Below are 14942 nucleotides of genomic sequence, written 5' to 3'. Positions count from 1 at the left end.
TCAATCAGTTTTACAAACATGAGTTTCTTCACAAGATTTCACAAGAGTGGACACTGCCATGGGCTGAATTATATTCTCCTGAAAATCCCTACTGAAGTCCCTCAGTGCCTCAGAACATGACTGTTCTGGGACTGGACCTTTAAAAAGGTAATTAAGGTAAAATGAGGTCAGACAGGTAGGCCCTAATCCAAAATGACTGGTGTCCTCATAATAAGGGGAACTTAGGACACAGACACACACCAAGGGAAGACCAAATGAAGACAGCCACCTGCAAGTCAAGGAGCGAGACTGAGAACCCATCAAACCTGCCAACACCCTGATCCCAGACTTCCAGCCCCCAGAACTTCGTAAGGAATAGCTGTCTGCCCTTGAAGCCACCCAGCCTGTGGCAGTTTGTTAAGGCAGCCCTAGGAAAATAAGACATACAGTGAGTTTCCACTACTCAAATGAAATTGGAAAGCCACCTCCCTGGATTGTTGCATAAGCTGTTTGACCGGTCTGACTGTTTTCCTAAATTCACTAACCCGGAGGTCAGATGACTTCCTGGGATGAAAGCCAGCTTCCTCTTGCTGTTACTTGGACCACTGATCTGCAGACATTTTGTTCTTCTTCTTCTAACTTCCCCTCCTGTGACTGGGGACATAAATGTTCGAGAAACAAAAGCCCAGAACGCTAAGGTTGCCACTCTCACTTCCTCTTGCCCCTTAACTCAGCAGCATCACTTTCAATACAGCAATTGTCCCGGGGCAACCGGCGGGGGGACAGAAGGTCACAGAGCCCTAGCGGCCACCCCAGGAGGCGGATACAGCGTGTCATGTTTCACAGAGCCACTTCTGGGCACAGAAAATGCCAGAATGATGTCTCCTACCCGCCTGGCTGGGATATTGATCCCAGCCATGGCCTTCCTCTCCTGCCTGAGACCTGAGAGCTGGGACCCTTGCGTGCAGGTATGTGGTTTCATGTCGGTTCACCTCCTGTGAGATCTGCCTTGCTTCTGAAACACTGCCCTCTGCACAGAACTTCTCACTGTGGGTCCTTCCTAGTTGACTAGTTTCATTTGCAACAAGGAGTCGAATTACCTTAAGAACCTGAGAGGCCACAGGGACCAAACAGTTCATGGTTACATGGCACCAACCAGGCAGCCCGTGGCGTCATGGCCCATTTAGGACTTGAAGTGCTAATAGGGGCTTTTTGTCAGATAGATCTGCTTAAAGTCACTGTTCTTTGACTTCTGGGCTGTGTGACCTTGAATAGGTTGTTGAACTCTCTGTAGCTGGTTTTAACATTTATAGAAGCCTTACAATAATACCTACTTCAATAGAGGGTTGCAAGAAGTCTGCTTCCTGTCATTCCTTTGGACTGTACTCTCCGCTTCGGGAGAGTTGCCCTTTTCAATTTTAGGAAGGTTGTTTTGTTTTGTTTTGCTTTGGATTTTGTCTCTTAATAGGGAGAACTTTCTAAGTGGATTTCAGACCTTCAGATCTAACAGTAGTTCCAAAGGATGAAAAGAAACACGATTGGAAAAGAAAAGGAGAGAGAGAGAGAGAGAAATAGAGAAAAAGACAGAGAGACAAAGAGAGATGGGGAAAAAGAGAGAGAAAGAGAACCACGTAAAATGACAGCTGATGCGATGGTTTCTTTGTGAAACACTTTCCAACTTTAATGTCACCTCATTCATGATGGATCTCTTGTTTTTTCCCCTGTGTAGACTTCACAAGTGCTTGGGGATCCCAGGGTAGAACCCAACAACGGAAGGAATATTCTGGGATTTAGTGTGTGGCAGGTTCAGAACCTCAAGAAGAGCATAACCAGTTGGAGTCCTGAGACTGAGGGCACTGGGGAAGTAATGTGCTTTAATATGTAGCAAAGATGAATTTGTCATATCGAAGTCCTCCCTTCCTCCAACTCCCTGCCCAGAGCCCTGCTGCTTGTCCTCTGTGTGTCCCTACTACCATCAAGTTAATAGGGATGGATCCTCTAATCAAAGTCACCCTGAATAAAATCACACCCTATATTCTCAGTCTCCAAAGCCTGCCCAACCCTGCCCATCCCCTCAGTGTCACCCTAGGAGAGGTCCATAGTCCCCCTGGCCTTGATTCTTGGATAGTGACTGGTCTCCTGCTTCCTAGTCCCCTTTCTCTTCTAACTCACTCTGCACATTTTTGTTTGTTGTTTATTTGTTGTTGTTTTGCCTGAGTCTCAGTTCTAACAAACTGCCCTCTTAACAACTTGTAATAACTTTTGAGTGCTATTAGGGCAGTTTGCGATCCCAGGGCCTTTGCGCTGGCTATTTCCTCCACCTAGAATTCTTTGTTCTTAGATCAGTGCTGCCCAAATGCAATACCATGTGGGTCACATGATCTTATCTAAATTTAAACAATAAATGTAACGAAATTTAGCCAAATTTCTATTTAACTACATTTTAGCTAACAAAAATCATAGCTTTAAATTTTCTAGTAGCCACGTTGAAAAAATTAAAATCGGTAAATTTGGTTTTAATAATATTTTTATTTAACCTAGTATATTCAAAATATTATTTGAAAATCTAATATAGACTAAACTATTAATAAAATGCTTCACATTCTTTCTTTCGTATTAAGTGTTTGAAAATTTAGTATTATTTTACAGTTAATGTACCTGTCAGTTTAGAATAAGTTTCTTGTGTGCAATAGCTGTGTGGGGTCATTGGCTACCATGTTGGACCATACGGTCTTAGAATCTTCATGATTTAATCCCTCACTTTATTCGTATTTCTGCTTAAATGTCACCTCCCCTTGGAAGTGTTCCTTGATCATCTACCCTCCATATTGCCTCTAATCTCTATGATGCCTTTTTTTAATAGCACATGACTATACATTTTTGTATATCTATTATTTGTCCTTTCCTTTGAAATGGAATCTATAAGTGAACAACATCATTGCTCATTTTATTTATCACTATACCCTAGTGTTCTGTGCTGGTTTCAGCCTATCCTATCAATAAACAGTGTTGTGGTTGGACCAGCCCCTGTGGTTCTTTATGATTGTAAGATACTCTTCAGCAATCATCATCAGGGAACTTTGAAGCACTGAAAGGTTCTTCCTTATAAATCCTGGAAATTATACAGCACAAGTAGGGCCACACAACAATGTTGAAGGTAGAGAGAGAAAAAAACTTTCAAGCATGTGGGGTTCTGTTCTTACTGGGGCTGAGGATGAGGGGCTAGGATTTCCCTGGCTCCCTCCTTCTTGGTGAATGTAAACCTTTAGAGCAGGGATTTAGGAGGAGGTGAATGTGGGAAGAGGGAGTAATAAGAAGAAGGCTCAGTGAGGGGAGGTGGCCTGGCACTTTACCTAGTGACATGGCTGGCATTGTGTTTATTGGAGGTAGCCTTCTTTGCAGTGGATGCCTCCCCAACCAAAGCTTTAAAATCAGGCACCTGCATTACAAGAAAAGCCAACTGTCAAGGCTTACACTACCCCCAGTGCCTAGCACATAGTAGGTCCTCAACTTACACTTGTTAGATAATTAAAAGTATCGCTATAGGGCTCTGACTTCCCCACCGGCTTAGGCTTCACCACTTCTACCGTGTACCAGCTGCTCTGAATTAGTTTCCATCCCTTCTTGCCTACCCTCTTCTCTCCCCCTTCCTCTTTCTGTGTATCTAAATCTTACTCATCCTTCAAGACTCCCCTTGAAACCTTCTTTTGCTCAGAAGCCATCTATAATCCCTGGATCCAGAATTGATCACTACCATTTATGAGCTAGACGAAGTTATTTTCCAGGCCTGGCTTATGGTCCTTTTCAGTGGTGTGAGTCATGTTCCTATCTCAACTCTTCCTCTAGATTGTGAGCTCACGGAAGTCTGGATCCCTATCACATGGGTCTTTGCCCACAGCACTTAGAGAAAATGTCAACAATTCAGATCTAAGCAAATCTTCACTCAGTCAGTTGTTCAATCATTTACTCAATAAATAGTGAGCATTAGCCATTTGCCAGACACAATTCTGAGTGCTGGAGACATAGCAGAGAGCAAGAATACCAAAGTTTACAATCTAGTGAGGGAAATGAGCAACACATGTGGAATAATCACATAGACAATGTCATGTTAGATGAAGATACAGCGTGTGATGAAAGAGGGTAAAGGAAGGAAGCCTGTGACCATGTGCTATTAGACAGTATGGTCGGGGGGAGGGGTTCCTATAAGGGGTTCCTTTCAGGAGACATATCAGTAAACTGAAGAGCTGTACATGTGACCTGTGATACTTTGTGCATATTACTTCTCTCTGAATTCTTCTTCTTTAAAAGGTTTATCTGAAGATTAAATTAAAGCATATAGTGTATAAGAAAGATGCCCACAAATGGTAGGGGATTAATAAAAACTGCTAATAATTAATGTTAACATTTATTGATCACTTTCACTGTAACAGGCTTTGAGATAATCTCTTTAAATACTTTATTTCATTTAATCCTTTTAACTGATTTTATTGGTTTTAAACAGAAAACCAAAATTAGCTGGCTTAAGTAAGAAGTTGTGTTGAAGAAATCAGAGAATTTAGAAATTGGGAGGTTAGAGAACAAGAGCTTACAAAGAATTGGGGAAAGTATGAGGGAAACAAACACACAAACCAAAGGAGCGTAAATTATTTGACCTTATTTACTAGGTTCCACCACTGGTGTCTATACATCCCTAAATATTTTTCTCCATTTCTGTATCATATGCTCAAACATCAATGATCCAGGGGAAAGAATGACACTGCAAAAGTTGAGCTATGACTGTGAAGTCTGCACATCTTAACTGGTAGTCTCCCCAAGGCTGTATACAATTGTGGGGGTACTCGGGGGAAAAAAAAACCTTTGCCCCATAGCCCATGGAAGAATTGGGTGAAATCCAGGACTTTTGGGCTCCAGAGCTTCATGTTTTCACCACTAGATTCTATTGCCTCTCCCTAAAGCTGCCATTGTGATAGTAGAGGTTAGGAAACTGGGGACAGGGTAAATTCTCTGCCCTTCCAAAGCTGCAGTATAAAGTGAGAGGATAAATGAATGAATGGGTGGGTGGGTGGATGGATGGATAGATGGATGGATGGACAGACCCTGTACTTGTATGGAGGTCAGACCACTGCTCTGCCTTAGGAGAGGAAAGGAGAGAGGGCAGTTAAGGTGCACGCTTTAAGACGCTGTATCTACTGTGTGATCATTGCAGGTGGTTCCTAACATTACTTACCAATGCATGGAGCTGAATCTCAGCAAAATCCCCAACAACATCCCCACATCAACCAAGGAACTGGACCTGAGCTTTAACCCCCTGAGGCATTTAGGCAGCCATTGCTTCTCCAACTTCCCAGAACTGCAGGTGCTGGATTTATCCAGGTAATGAATGAGCTTTTACACATTGCCCAAGGTAGAATGTTCACGGTTCTATCACTTCATTCTTATGTCAGGAGTCTCATCTTTATTCACTTATTCATTCAACAGATATCTCACTTGCTGTATAACTTTGGATAAGCCACTTCCTTTCTCCAGATGCCATTGCCTCATCTGTGAAATGAGCAGCTGGATGAGAAGGTTTCTAAGGACAGCTCTATCTTTCGATATTCTTTTAAGTCAGGGAAGAAAATTGACTCAAACTCTTTCACAGCAGATATTTACTGACTACTTGGTATATATTACACAGTCTGCTAGGAAACAAGAGTATATTGGTATATACAATCCCAGCGATTCAAGAGGGCATACATATGTACTTGAAAGAAGAAACGTGTCACAATCCGGAGCATGGTGCCAGGCACATATTAGGCATGCAATAAATGCTACTCGATTCTGATTTTGGATTTTGAGCCTGAGATAAAGATGGTGATATACACCAGTAAGTTATAAGCTAGTGCAAACTAGAGGCAGCATATTGTGTTGTTCTGAAGAGGGGCCTACTCTGTCTGCAGTGGGTAGTGAAGACAGATTTCATGAACAGAGTGGGATTCAAAGAATGTCTAGAATATTGAAAGTGGGATAGAGGAGAGGGAAATAGGAAGATGCAAGTAACCCAAGAAGAAAGGTGACAAGATCAAAGGAAAATATCCGTTGTGAGAAAGAACAATGACTAAGACTTTCTTTCCTGATGCTGGGAAAGTTATCATTTATTAGGACAGGTGAAATTATTATCATTATTTTTGAGGGGACTTGAATCCTAAAAATATCATCACCATTAGGGCCTTATTTTAAAAGGTACCGGATAACGGATCGTATTCTCTACAATAGTTTATGGAAAATGCAGAAGCATTTTACATATGTTTTTTTATTATCGAAACTTTTAATAGATTCTAAGATCATAGCACAAGAACCCTCTTTATAGCAGATATTTCTGTAGAAAGAAGAGTGGGCATCTGATGTTTTATACTCTAACTTAGAAATCGACAGAGTATATAACAAAGGCGGAATGGAGCATTTTAAAGCTAGTGGGGTAGAGCACAGAGCTCTGTGGGGGTCAGAAGGCCGAGCCAAGTCCTCCTGTAACATTGATAGCCATGTGGACTGCGGCATGTCACTTCACCTCTCTGACCGTCAGTTTTCATGTTTGTGAAATGGAAATGGTGAGACTTACTCCATAGGGATAAATGTGATAATGAATGTTAACATGTATATATTTAAAACCTTACAAGTAGACTTTATAAGGATAAAAATATTATTATAGCACTTCATTAGTTTCTAAATTTCAGTTTTCTGAATAAGGATTTTGTTAAGAACTCTAATAAGATAGATTATCCCTCTTCCTTTTTATTTTAATTTTTTAATTATTTATTTATTCATAAGAGACACAGAGAGAGAGAGAGGCAGAGAGACAGGCAGAGGGAGAAGCAGGCTCCATGCAGGGACCCCGACGTGGGACTCGAGCCCCTGATCTGGGATTGTACCCTGAGCCGAAGGCAGAAGCTCAACCGTTGAGTCACCCAGGCATCTCACCCCTCCCCCCTTTTAAAACAAGAAGTAGTTTCTTATCAAACAGTGTCTCTTATAATTCATCTTCAAACCACCACATACACAAGGAATTTCTCTCAGAGAAATTCTTAGAGACAGGACAGCTCTCCCTTTGGTTAACCAGGAGGAGATCTTGGCTTACAACAGGGACAAACATAGTACCATAGATGTCCCTTGCCCTTTCATACTCCTTTACAGGGTTTACATATAGTAACTCAGCTAGTCCTCCAGCCAGTCTTTTATTCCTATGGAAACCTATTGATATACTTGTCTTCTCTTTTTTAGATGAAGAAACTGAGGCTCAGAGAGTTTTTGTAATTGATCTATGTTCACGCTCTACATTTTGTGGAGCTTGTTGGCAGCAGAGATTCATATTTGCGTCTCCTGCTTCCAGGTTAAATGTTCTCCTCATCCTAATGCTCTGCTCCTCAAAAGTGATGAGCTCCCTCTGATGAGAGAGAGACACGGCAAGACCTCTCCAGTCTAATACATAAGGTTACAGGTTATAAAATCCTAGAACTGTCAGCAATGTAAGAAATAAGTAAGTTTAGTTGCTTCATTTAGAAAAGTGATAACTGAGATCCACAGAGGTATAAGAGGACCAGGGAGATAGCAGAATCAAGATGTCTTGCCCCCTTTTCAATTATTCTTTTTGTGGCACCCACCACCCTCTATTGAGTTACTAATCAATAAAAGCTTGGACTAAAATGCTTTTATTACCCATGACCCTCATGGAGGGGATGGGACAAGTGGAGAAATTGTAAATGTCATTCAGGTTGGACCAGGAAATAACTCATTTGCAAATGCTACCTGGCTTGCACCTGCAGTGCTAGCAAGTGTTTACCATTAGCTTGCCATTTCTCACCTGGATAAGCACCTTGTCTCTAGGACACTTCCATGAATATTGTATATAGTATAGCTGCTATTTCTCTGGGGGAAAAATTCAAAATGCTTTATCCAGTTTGTAAGCCTCTACTTTGTAACCTCCTTTCTCCGCAACCTCATCTCACGTCCCTCCACTTCCCTCTCTGTACTCCACAGACACAGAAGTTTCTCACGGTTTCTCAGGGTTACTCTATGTATCATGGCCTACTTCAGGGCTTTTGTATCTGCTCTTCTCTTTTCTTGGTAATTCCTAGCCATCCTTCAGATTTTAACTCACATGCTCTCAGAAAAGCCTTCTTTTATCCCCCTGATGTAGGTCCATTCCTTTGATGTAAGGTTTCATTGTACACTTTCCTTTTCTTTCATAGGACTCACTCCTATCACCTGTTACTAACATTCACCTGTGATAACTCCAACTTTCAAATATCTAGCTATCATATATAGAAAGCTCTGCATAAATCTTGAGGTAACTGTGACACTTGTGTAATTTTTTTTTATATCTTTGAAGTGGACACTTTACCAGTCATTTGTCATGCCTTACAGCTAACGGCTATCTGTATCATCTGTACCAATCTGACCAATCACAATTACATGTGACAGGAAGTGGCTGAAGTTAATCCAAGGTAGTTACATACTCCATCAGCTGTACAGTCTTCATGTGTCCCAATTATTGATCTTTAGCTGATTTCCTTCTGAGGGATGTGCTGCCTCCTCTTAGCACATGTGCCTAGTGTGACAAAAATAGTTTGTCATTGTGTCCAGTAGGATAATACTGAATCTGTGGGGCTTCTTATTTGCTCATGTCATCATCTATCCTGCTTCATGTCTTTGTCAAGACATCATGAAAGACACATGTGTCTTTGTCAAGACACAATCACACATCATGTCACATCTGCACAAAGAGCTAGATGACTAGGATGGCTATTCTTTTTTGAGTTTTAATTCCCCAGAAATATTATATAATCTGTATCTCTTTTCCCTGTAGGTGTGAAATTCAGATAATTGAAGATGATGCATATCAGGGCCTAAACCACCTCTCCATCTTGATATTGACAGGAAACCCTATCCAGAGATTATTTCCAAGAGCCTTTTCTGGACTATCAAGTTTAAAGACGCTGGTGGCCAAGGAGACAAAACTAACATCTCTAGAGGATTTCCCCATTGGACATCTCAAAACCTTGAAGGAGCTTAATGTGGCTCACAATCTTATCCATTCCTTCAAGTTACCTGCATATTTCTCTAACATGCCCAACCTGGAGAACGTGGATTTTTCCAATAACAAGATCCAAAATATTTATCGTCAAGACTTGCAGGTTCTATATAAAATGCCACTACTCAACCTTTCTTTAGACTTGTCCCTGAACCCTTTATACTTTATCCAACCAGGTTCCTTTAAAGAAATTAAACTCCATGAACTGACTTTGAGAAGTAATTTTAATAGTACAGATGTAATGAAAACTTTTATTCAAGGTCTGGCTGGCTTAAAGATCAATCAGTTGGTTCTGGGAGAATTTAAAAATGAAAGGAAGTTGGAAAGCTTTGACAATTCTCTCCTGGAAGGACTGTGCAATTTGACCATTGAAAAATTCCGGATAGCATACTTTGATAGCTTCTCAGAGGATACTACTAATTTATTTAACCACTTGGTAAACATTTCTGCAATTTCTTTGGCGCATCTGTATTTAGACACACCAAAATACCTTCCTAAAAATCTCAGATGGCAACGGTTGGAAATAGTTCATTGTAACTTAGAACAATTTCCCGCATGGGAGCTGGACTCTCTCAAGGAGTTTGTTCTCACTTCCAACAAAGGTATTAACACTTTTGCTGAGATGAAGATGGAAAGCCTTGAGTTTCTAGATCTCAGTAGAAATGGCCTGAGTTTCAAGACTTGCTGCTCTCACTCTGATTTTGGGACAACCAGACTGAAGCATTTAGATCTGAGCTTCAATGAAATCATTACCATGAGTTCAAACTTCTTGGGCTTAGAACAACTCGAATATCTAGATTTACAGCATTCCAGTTTGAAGCAGACCAGTGATTTTTCAGTATTCTTGTCCCTCAGGAACCTCCGTTACCTTGATATTTCTTATACTCGCACTGAAGTTGTTTTCCATGGCATTTTTGATGGCTTGGTCAGCCTCCAAGTCTTGAAAATGGCTGATAATTCTTTTCCGGACAACTTCCTTCCAAATATTTTCAAAGGGCTGACTAACTTAACCATTCTGGACCTTTCTGGGTGTCATCTGGAACGGGTGTCCCAGGTAGCATTTGTCTCACTTCCTAAACTTCAGTTGATAAATATGAGTCACAATAGCCTCTTGTCATTGGATACACTAGCTTATGAACCTCTCCTCTCCCTCCGGACCCTAGATTGCAGTTTTAATCGAATAGTAGCCTTCAAGGAACAAGGACAACAGCATTTTCCAAGTAATCTAGTTTCCTTAAATCTTACTGAGAATAAATTTGCTTGTGATTGTGAACATCAGAGTTTCCTGCAGTGGGTCAAAGACCACAGGCAGCTCTTGGTGGAAGTTGAAAAAATGGTGTGTGCAAAACCTTTAGACATGCAGGACATGCCCTTGCTGAGTTTTAGGAATGCCACCTGTCAGAGGAGCAAGACTATCATTAGTGTGTCAGTTTTCACTGTGCTCATGGTTTCTCTGGTAGCAGTTTTAGCGTATAAGTTCTATTTTCACCTAATGCTTCTCGCTGGCTGCAAAAGGTATAACAGAGGTGAAAGTACCTATGATGCATTTGTTATCTACTCAAGCCAGGATGAAGACTGGGTGAGGAATGAATTGGTAAAGAACTTGGAGGAGGGAGTGCCCCCCTTTCAGCTCTGCCTTCACTACAGAGACTTCATTCCTGGTGTGGCCATTGCCGCCAACATCATCCAGGAAGGCTTCTATAAGAGCCGGAAGGTTATTGTTGTGGTGTCCCAACACTTCATCCAGAGTCGGTGGTGCATCTTTGAGTATGAGATTGCCCAGACTTGGCAGTTTCTTAGCAGTCGTGCTGGCATCATCTTCATTGTCCTGCAGAAGGTGGAGAAGTCCCTGCTGCGGCAGCAGGTGGAGCTGTATCGCCTCCTCAGCAGGAACACTTACCTGGAATGGGAAGACAGCGTCCTGGGGCGGCACATCTTCTGGAGACGGCTCCGAAAAGCCTTGCTGGATGGTAAACCGTGGAGTCCAGAAGGAACAGAGGATGCAGAAAACAGCTAGCATGAAGCAGGAAACTCTGCCTGAGGATGAAAAGCTCCTGCGGTGCTTCTTGCCCAGCTGGACCCAGTACTTGTTCAGTTAGCGATGTACCTGCCACTGTGCTAAGGGCGGATGATTCAGTGGTGCACGAGGGCTGCAGGACTGCCAACCTCATGGAGTTTACGGTGCGGAGGGGATAATGCTGTGCCAAACCACAGAACCTCCAGGTGGATGCTTCCACCAAATCAGCTGAGGAGTCCATGGCTGAGTCCATGGAAAGTCAACTCAATTCTTACCCCATCAAACTGAGTTAGAACTAAGAGACTGGGTCCCAGAGAGATCAGGGAAGAGATATAGTTCTTCAACTGAGTCTCTGGAGTGGAAACTACCTCATGACATGCTAGCTCTCTGAAAGCTGTTTGGGCAGTTTTAACTGAACCAGGTCTTTGCCCACTTTTCCCTTTTCTATTGAATGCAATTGAAATTCCGCTTGATGACTCAGAAGGATCCTGATTCAGATCCCTTCCTCACTACTCTAAGCCAGTTTCCTTACAAAGACTAAATAAAGTCTAGCCACTAGTTCCAAAGGAATTCTGATTAACGCATATCCACAAGTATCCTGGCCATTCTTTAGGATGTTCTATTTATTAACTAATTTTGCCTGATACATTTTTGTTTTTATAAAATCCAGTTCTCATTTTTCATGTCTCCTCTATAAACTCTTACCGTAAATAAGGCTGTTAGAGACATGCTGGAAATTTCCATATTTAAGCACTATCATTCAAGCGAATATGTAAAATACACTCCATCATTTTGTCACTTGATGTCACTCTAAAGTTATTACCTACTAAGTTATGACTGTCATGAAGGAAACATTAAAATAATTTGGTTGAAAGTGGCACTCATTGTAATAGAGAGAGACAAGTCCAAATTTCTGGTCTAATAATGTGCAATTCAGGGCTAAGGGCAGGCCAAGAAATGGGTTGACCTGGAGGTCCCAGAAACATAGGGCTGATATGGCTGAGGTGACCATGTGACAAGAGCTACAGCAGTTTCTTCTGCAGGAAATGAGTATTTTCTGATGGAACATTGACTTTTTCGGGGGGTTATGGAATGGTTCTAGGTGGGGAGTGCACGTTGCTGCTTCCTGTTGAGTACCACTCCCTGTGACCACATTTAGGAAAGAGCAGACGTTATTACTGAGAAAATAATGTCACTGAGGTTAATGTGGGTCATGTTAAGGGGAATTCTTAGAAGAGCACATATTTTTTTTTCCCCAGGAAGAACAGCAAGGACTTTTGGAAAACATGGTTGTCGAAACTTAAAATGTTGCCACACCCTAGAGCGTGTTTGTGACTGAGTGTTTCAGAGCATATATTTTTTTTAAGATTTATTTATTTATTCAGAGAGAGAGAGAGAGAGGCAGAGACACAGGCAGAGGGAGAAGCAGGCTTCATGCAGGGAGCCCGGACGTGGGACTAGATCCCAGGTCTCCAGGATCACACCCCAGGCTGCAGGCGGCGCTGCACCGCTGCGCCACCGGGGCTGCCCCCAGAGCATATTTTGGTCGGAGCATAACAGGAGTTTCTGAACATGCCTGGGTGTGCTTATAAGTCTTACACGGTCATGAATGTGGATCTGTGTATTTGTGCACATGCCTCTAAGTGTTGCTGTCCATATGCGAATGCCAAAATGCATGTGTCTGTGTGATCGTGTCCTCGTGGAACACTGGGATTCTGCTGCAAGGGGAATATGTGCCTTTGATGTGGTGTCTACAGCTGTTTGAGATAGGTTCTCTACTCTCAAGTTTGTATGTGATTGCTTATATACGAACATCTGTGGTGTTAGATTCCGAGTCTTCCTGAAGGTGTGTGTTTGCGTGTGTGTCCAGGCTATGGTGAGTGTGTCTGTGTTCATACTGGAGTGTGTGTTCCGCATCTGTGTGTTAGTTCAAGCAAATGTTCAAGACTCCAAGGAGGAAAACCAAAGTGCAGCTGGAATGTTTCTTGTATACCAGGCTGATGCTGGCCTCCTTCCCATCAGTCCCTTCTCCTAGACGGGAATTCTGAAAATTGCAGGTGAGGCAGACGAGGAGGGAAAGAAATGATATGATGGCAACATAAGGAAGGGAAGGAAAGAGGAAAATCAGACCAAGGGCAGTTCTTTTCTTTTTTTTAAGATTTTATTTATTTATTCATGAGAAACACACATACACACAGAGAGACACAGGCAGAGGGAGAAGCAGGCTCCATGCAGGGATCCCAGTGTGGGACTCGATCCCGGGTCTCCAGGATCACGCTCTGGGATCATGATACCACCCACGGATCCCCAAGGGCAGTTCTTTGAAGCCATTTTAGTTCTCCAGATTAAAGAGAGATGAGGAGTGGAACAGAGAGGAATTAATACTAATGAGAGAACGCTTTAAATGTGTGTACTATCCTGCAACTTGGAACATAGTCACACAATTATGACCACATCTGAATTTCTTATTATCTGAGCGAGGTAGCAGGTTAAGAATTAGTTTCCCCATTTTCCTGACACAAAACTGAAGTTCAAGGAAATGAGTTTATTGTCAATAAAACAGAGTGTAAACGAGCAGCAGGGCCTGGACGTGGGTCCCCTGCCTCCTCGGGCAGCCCACTTTCCACGGCACCCCACTGCTTCACGCTTCAAGTTACTAAAACAAGAAGTGAAACCACTGTAGTTCTCTTTGTACTTGACAATGGGCAAGGGTTTTTCACTGAGACCGTGAATTGTTAGGCAAATACATATGCATATATATATATATATATATATATATATAGAGAGAGAGAGAGAGAGAGAGAGAGAGAGATAAAATATACTGAACTATATATATTATATATTGTATATAATATACTGAATTATATATATTTATATATATATATATATATATAATTAATTATAACACTTTTCTTTCCATAAAGGGTGTGAGGGAGGCAAACAAAGTATGCATGGATAAGGGTCATCCATAAGAACCAGAAAAGCTGGATGAAAAATGGAAAAGAGGAAAAGGAGACACTACAAGTAAGCTTTGGCATAGTGCTTCCCCATTCAGACTCCAGAGAGCATCTCCAGCCCCCTGACCCCACCCCCCAGTGTTTTGGATATTGTGGCTTCTGGAGAAAACCACAACTCAGACTTACCGTTGGCCATACCTGCTTTGGGCTTCATTTTTATGCGAGCCTCCCTAACTCAAATATAAAATGAGGGTAGCACATTACTCTGTGAACTGCTGTCAGTAGTAAGCATGACTGCACGTATATGCAACACTATTTTTATGGAGGAGTAATCCTCTGGGACTTTTTTTTTCCCTCTGGGACTTTATAAAGGGTGAACAGAAAGAAATATTGAGTGGTCTTCTCAAAAACAGCATTATAGCAATTGCTATTTTCCAACCCGTGGACCACAGGAGGACTGTAATTGTAATTATGCAGTTTCTTTCTGACTCGCCTCCCACCCATGGGATTGTCAGAACCCTAGCCTCTTTCTGGACTTTGTTACCTTGGTAGAAACCACCAGCAGGTTCCTGGAGGGTCTTTTATGAACACAGTCTTCCACAAGAATAACTAAGCTCTGTGAGGGCAGGGAGCATGTTCACTTATCCTTTGCTGTCCTAGCCCTGAGCTCGATGGCCTGCACATAGCAGATCAAAGAACACCTATTTAAACCTATTTAAAGAATTAGTGAGTGAACGAAGAACCATCTCTACAGGGATGTTGTCCTCTGTGCCTCAAGGACGCCGGTTCCAGAACACAGCTCTTTGCTGCCCTTGCATGTCTGGGGCTCTAGCTTTCCACAGCTGTTTCTTGTCTCTGTTGTCTGCATGGATGTTCTCAACTACTTCCACCACTTGGTTCCTTCACTCCAAGTATTTCAAAA

General features: G+C 42.1%; 1 protein-coding gene across 4 annotated transcripts; it reads left to right on the top strand.

The window, feature by feature from the left end:
- Positions 1–608: 608 nt before the first annotated feature.
- TLR4 (toll like receptor 4) lies at positions 609–13217 on the top strand. Of its 4 annotated transcripts, XM_041764625.1 has the most exons (3): positions 609–947; positions 5186–5352; positions 8822–13217. In XM_041764625.1, exons 1-3 carry the CDS (start codon positions 855–857, stop codon positions 11061–11063), a joined length of 2502 nt encoding a protein of 833 aa, XP_041620559.1. In that variant the 5' UTR covers positions 609–854; the 3' UTR covers positions 11064–13217. The 4 variants fall into 4 exon arrangements, with proteins under 4 accessions (XP_041620559.1, XP_041620560.1, XP_041620562.1 ...); XM_041764626.1 differs by lacking the exon at positions 5186–5352; XM_041764628.1 differs by lacking the exon at positions 5186–5352 and having other exon boundaries at positions 838–947; positions 8893–13217.
- Positions 13218–14942: the final 1725 nt, after the last annotated feature.

This window comes from Vulpes lagopus, chromosome 7 (genome assembly GCF_018345385.1).
Source record: "Vulpes lagopus strain Blue_001 chromosome 7, ASM1834538v1, whole genome shotgun sequence".
NCBI classification, from domain to species: domain Eukaryota; kingdom Metazoa; phylum Chordata; class Mammalia; order Carnivora; family Canidae; genus Vulpes; species Vulpes lagopus.
Note: the sequence above shows the minus strand (reverse complement) of the source record. Positions and strands in the feature narration are given on the sequence as shown.

What these genes read in the sequence shown, in the direction of transcription:
- TLR4 (XM_041764625.1), top strand. Translation starts at nt 855, where the DNA reads ATGATGTCTCCTACCCGCCTGGCTGGGATATTGATCCCAGCCATGGCC. An exon ending in GCTGGGACCCTTGCGTGCAG is followed by an intron (nt 948 to 5,185) that starts GTATGTGGTTTC and finishes TGATCATTGCAG; the next exon opens with GTGGTTCCTAACATTACTTA. An exon ending in CAGGTGCTGGATTTATCCAG is followed by an intron (nt 5,353 to 8,821) that starts GTAATGAATGAG and finishes TTTTCCCTGTAG; the next exon opens with GTGTGAAATTCAGATAATTG.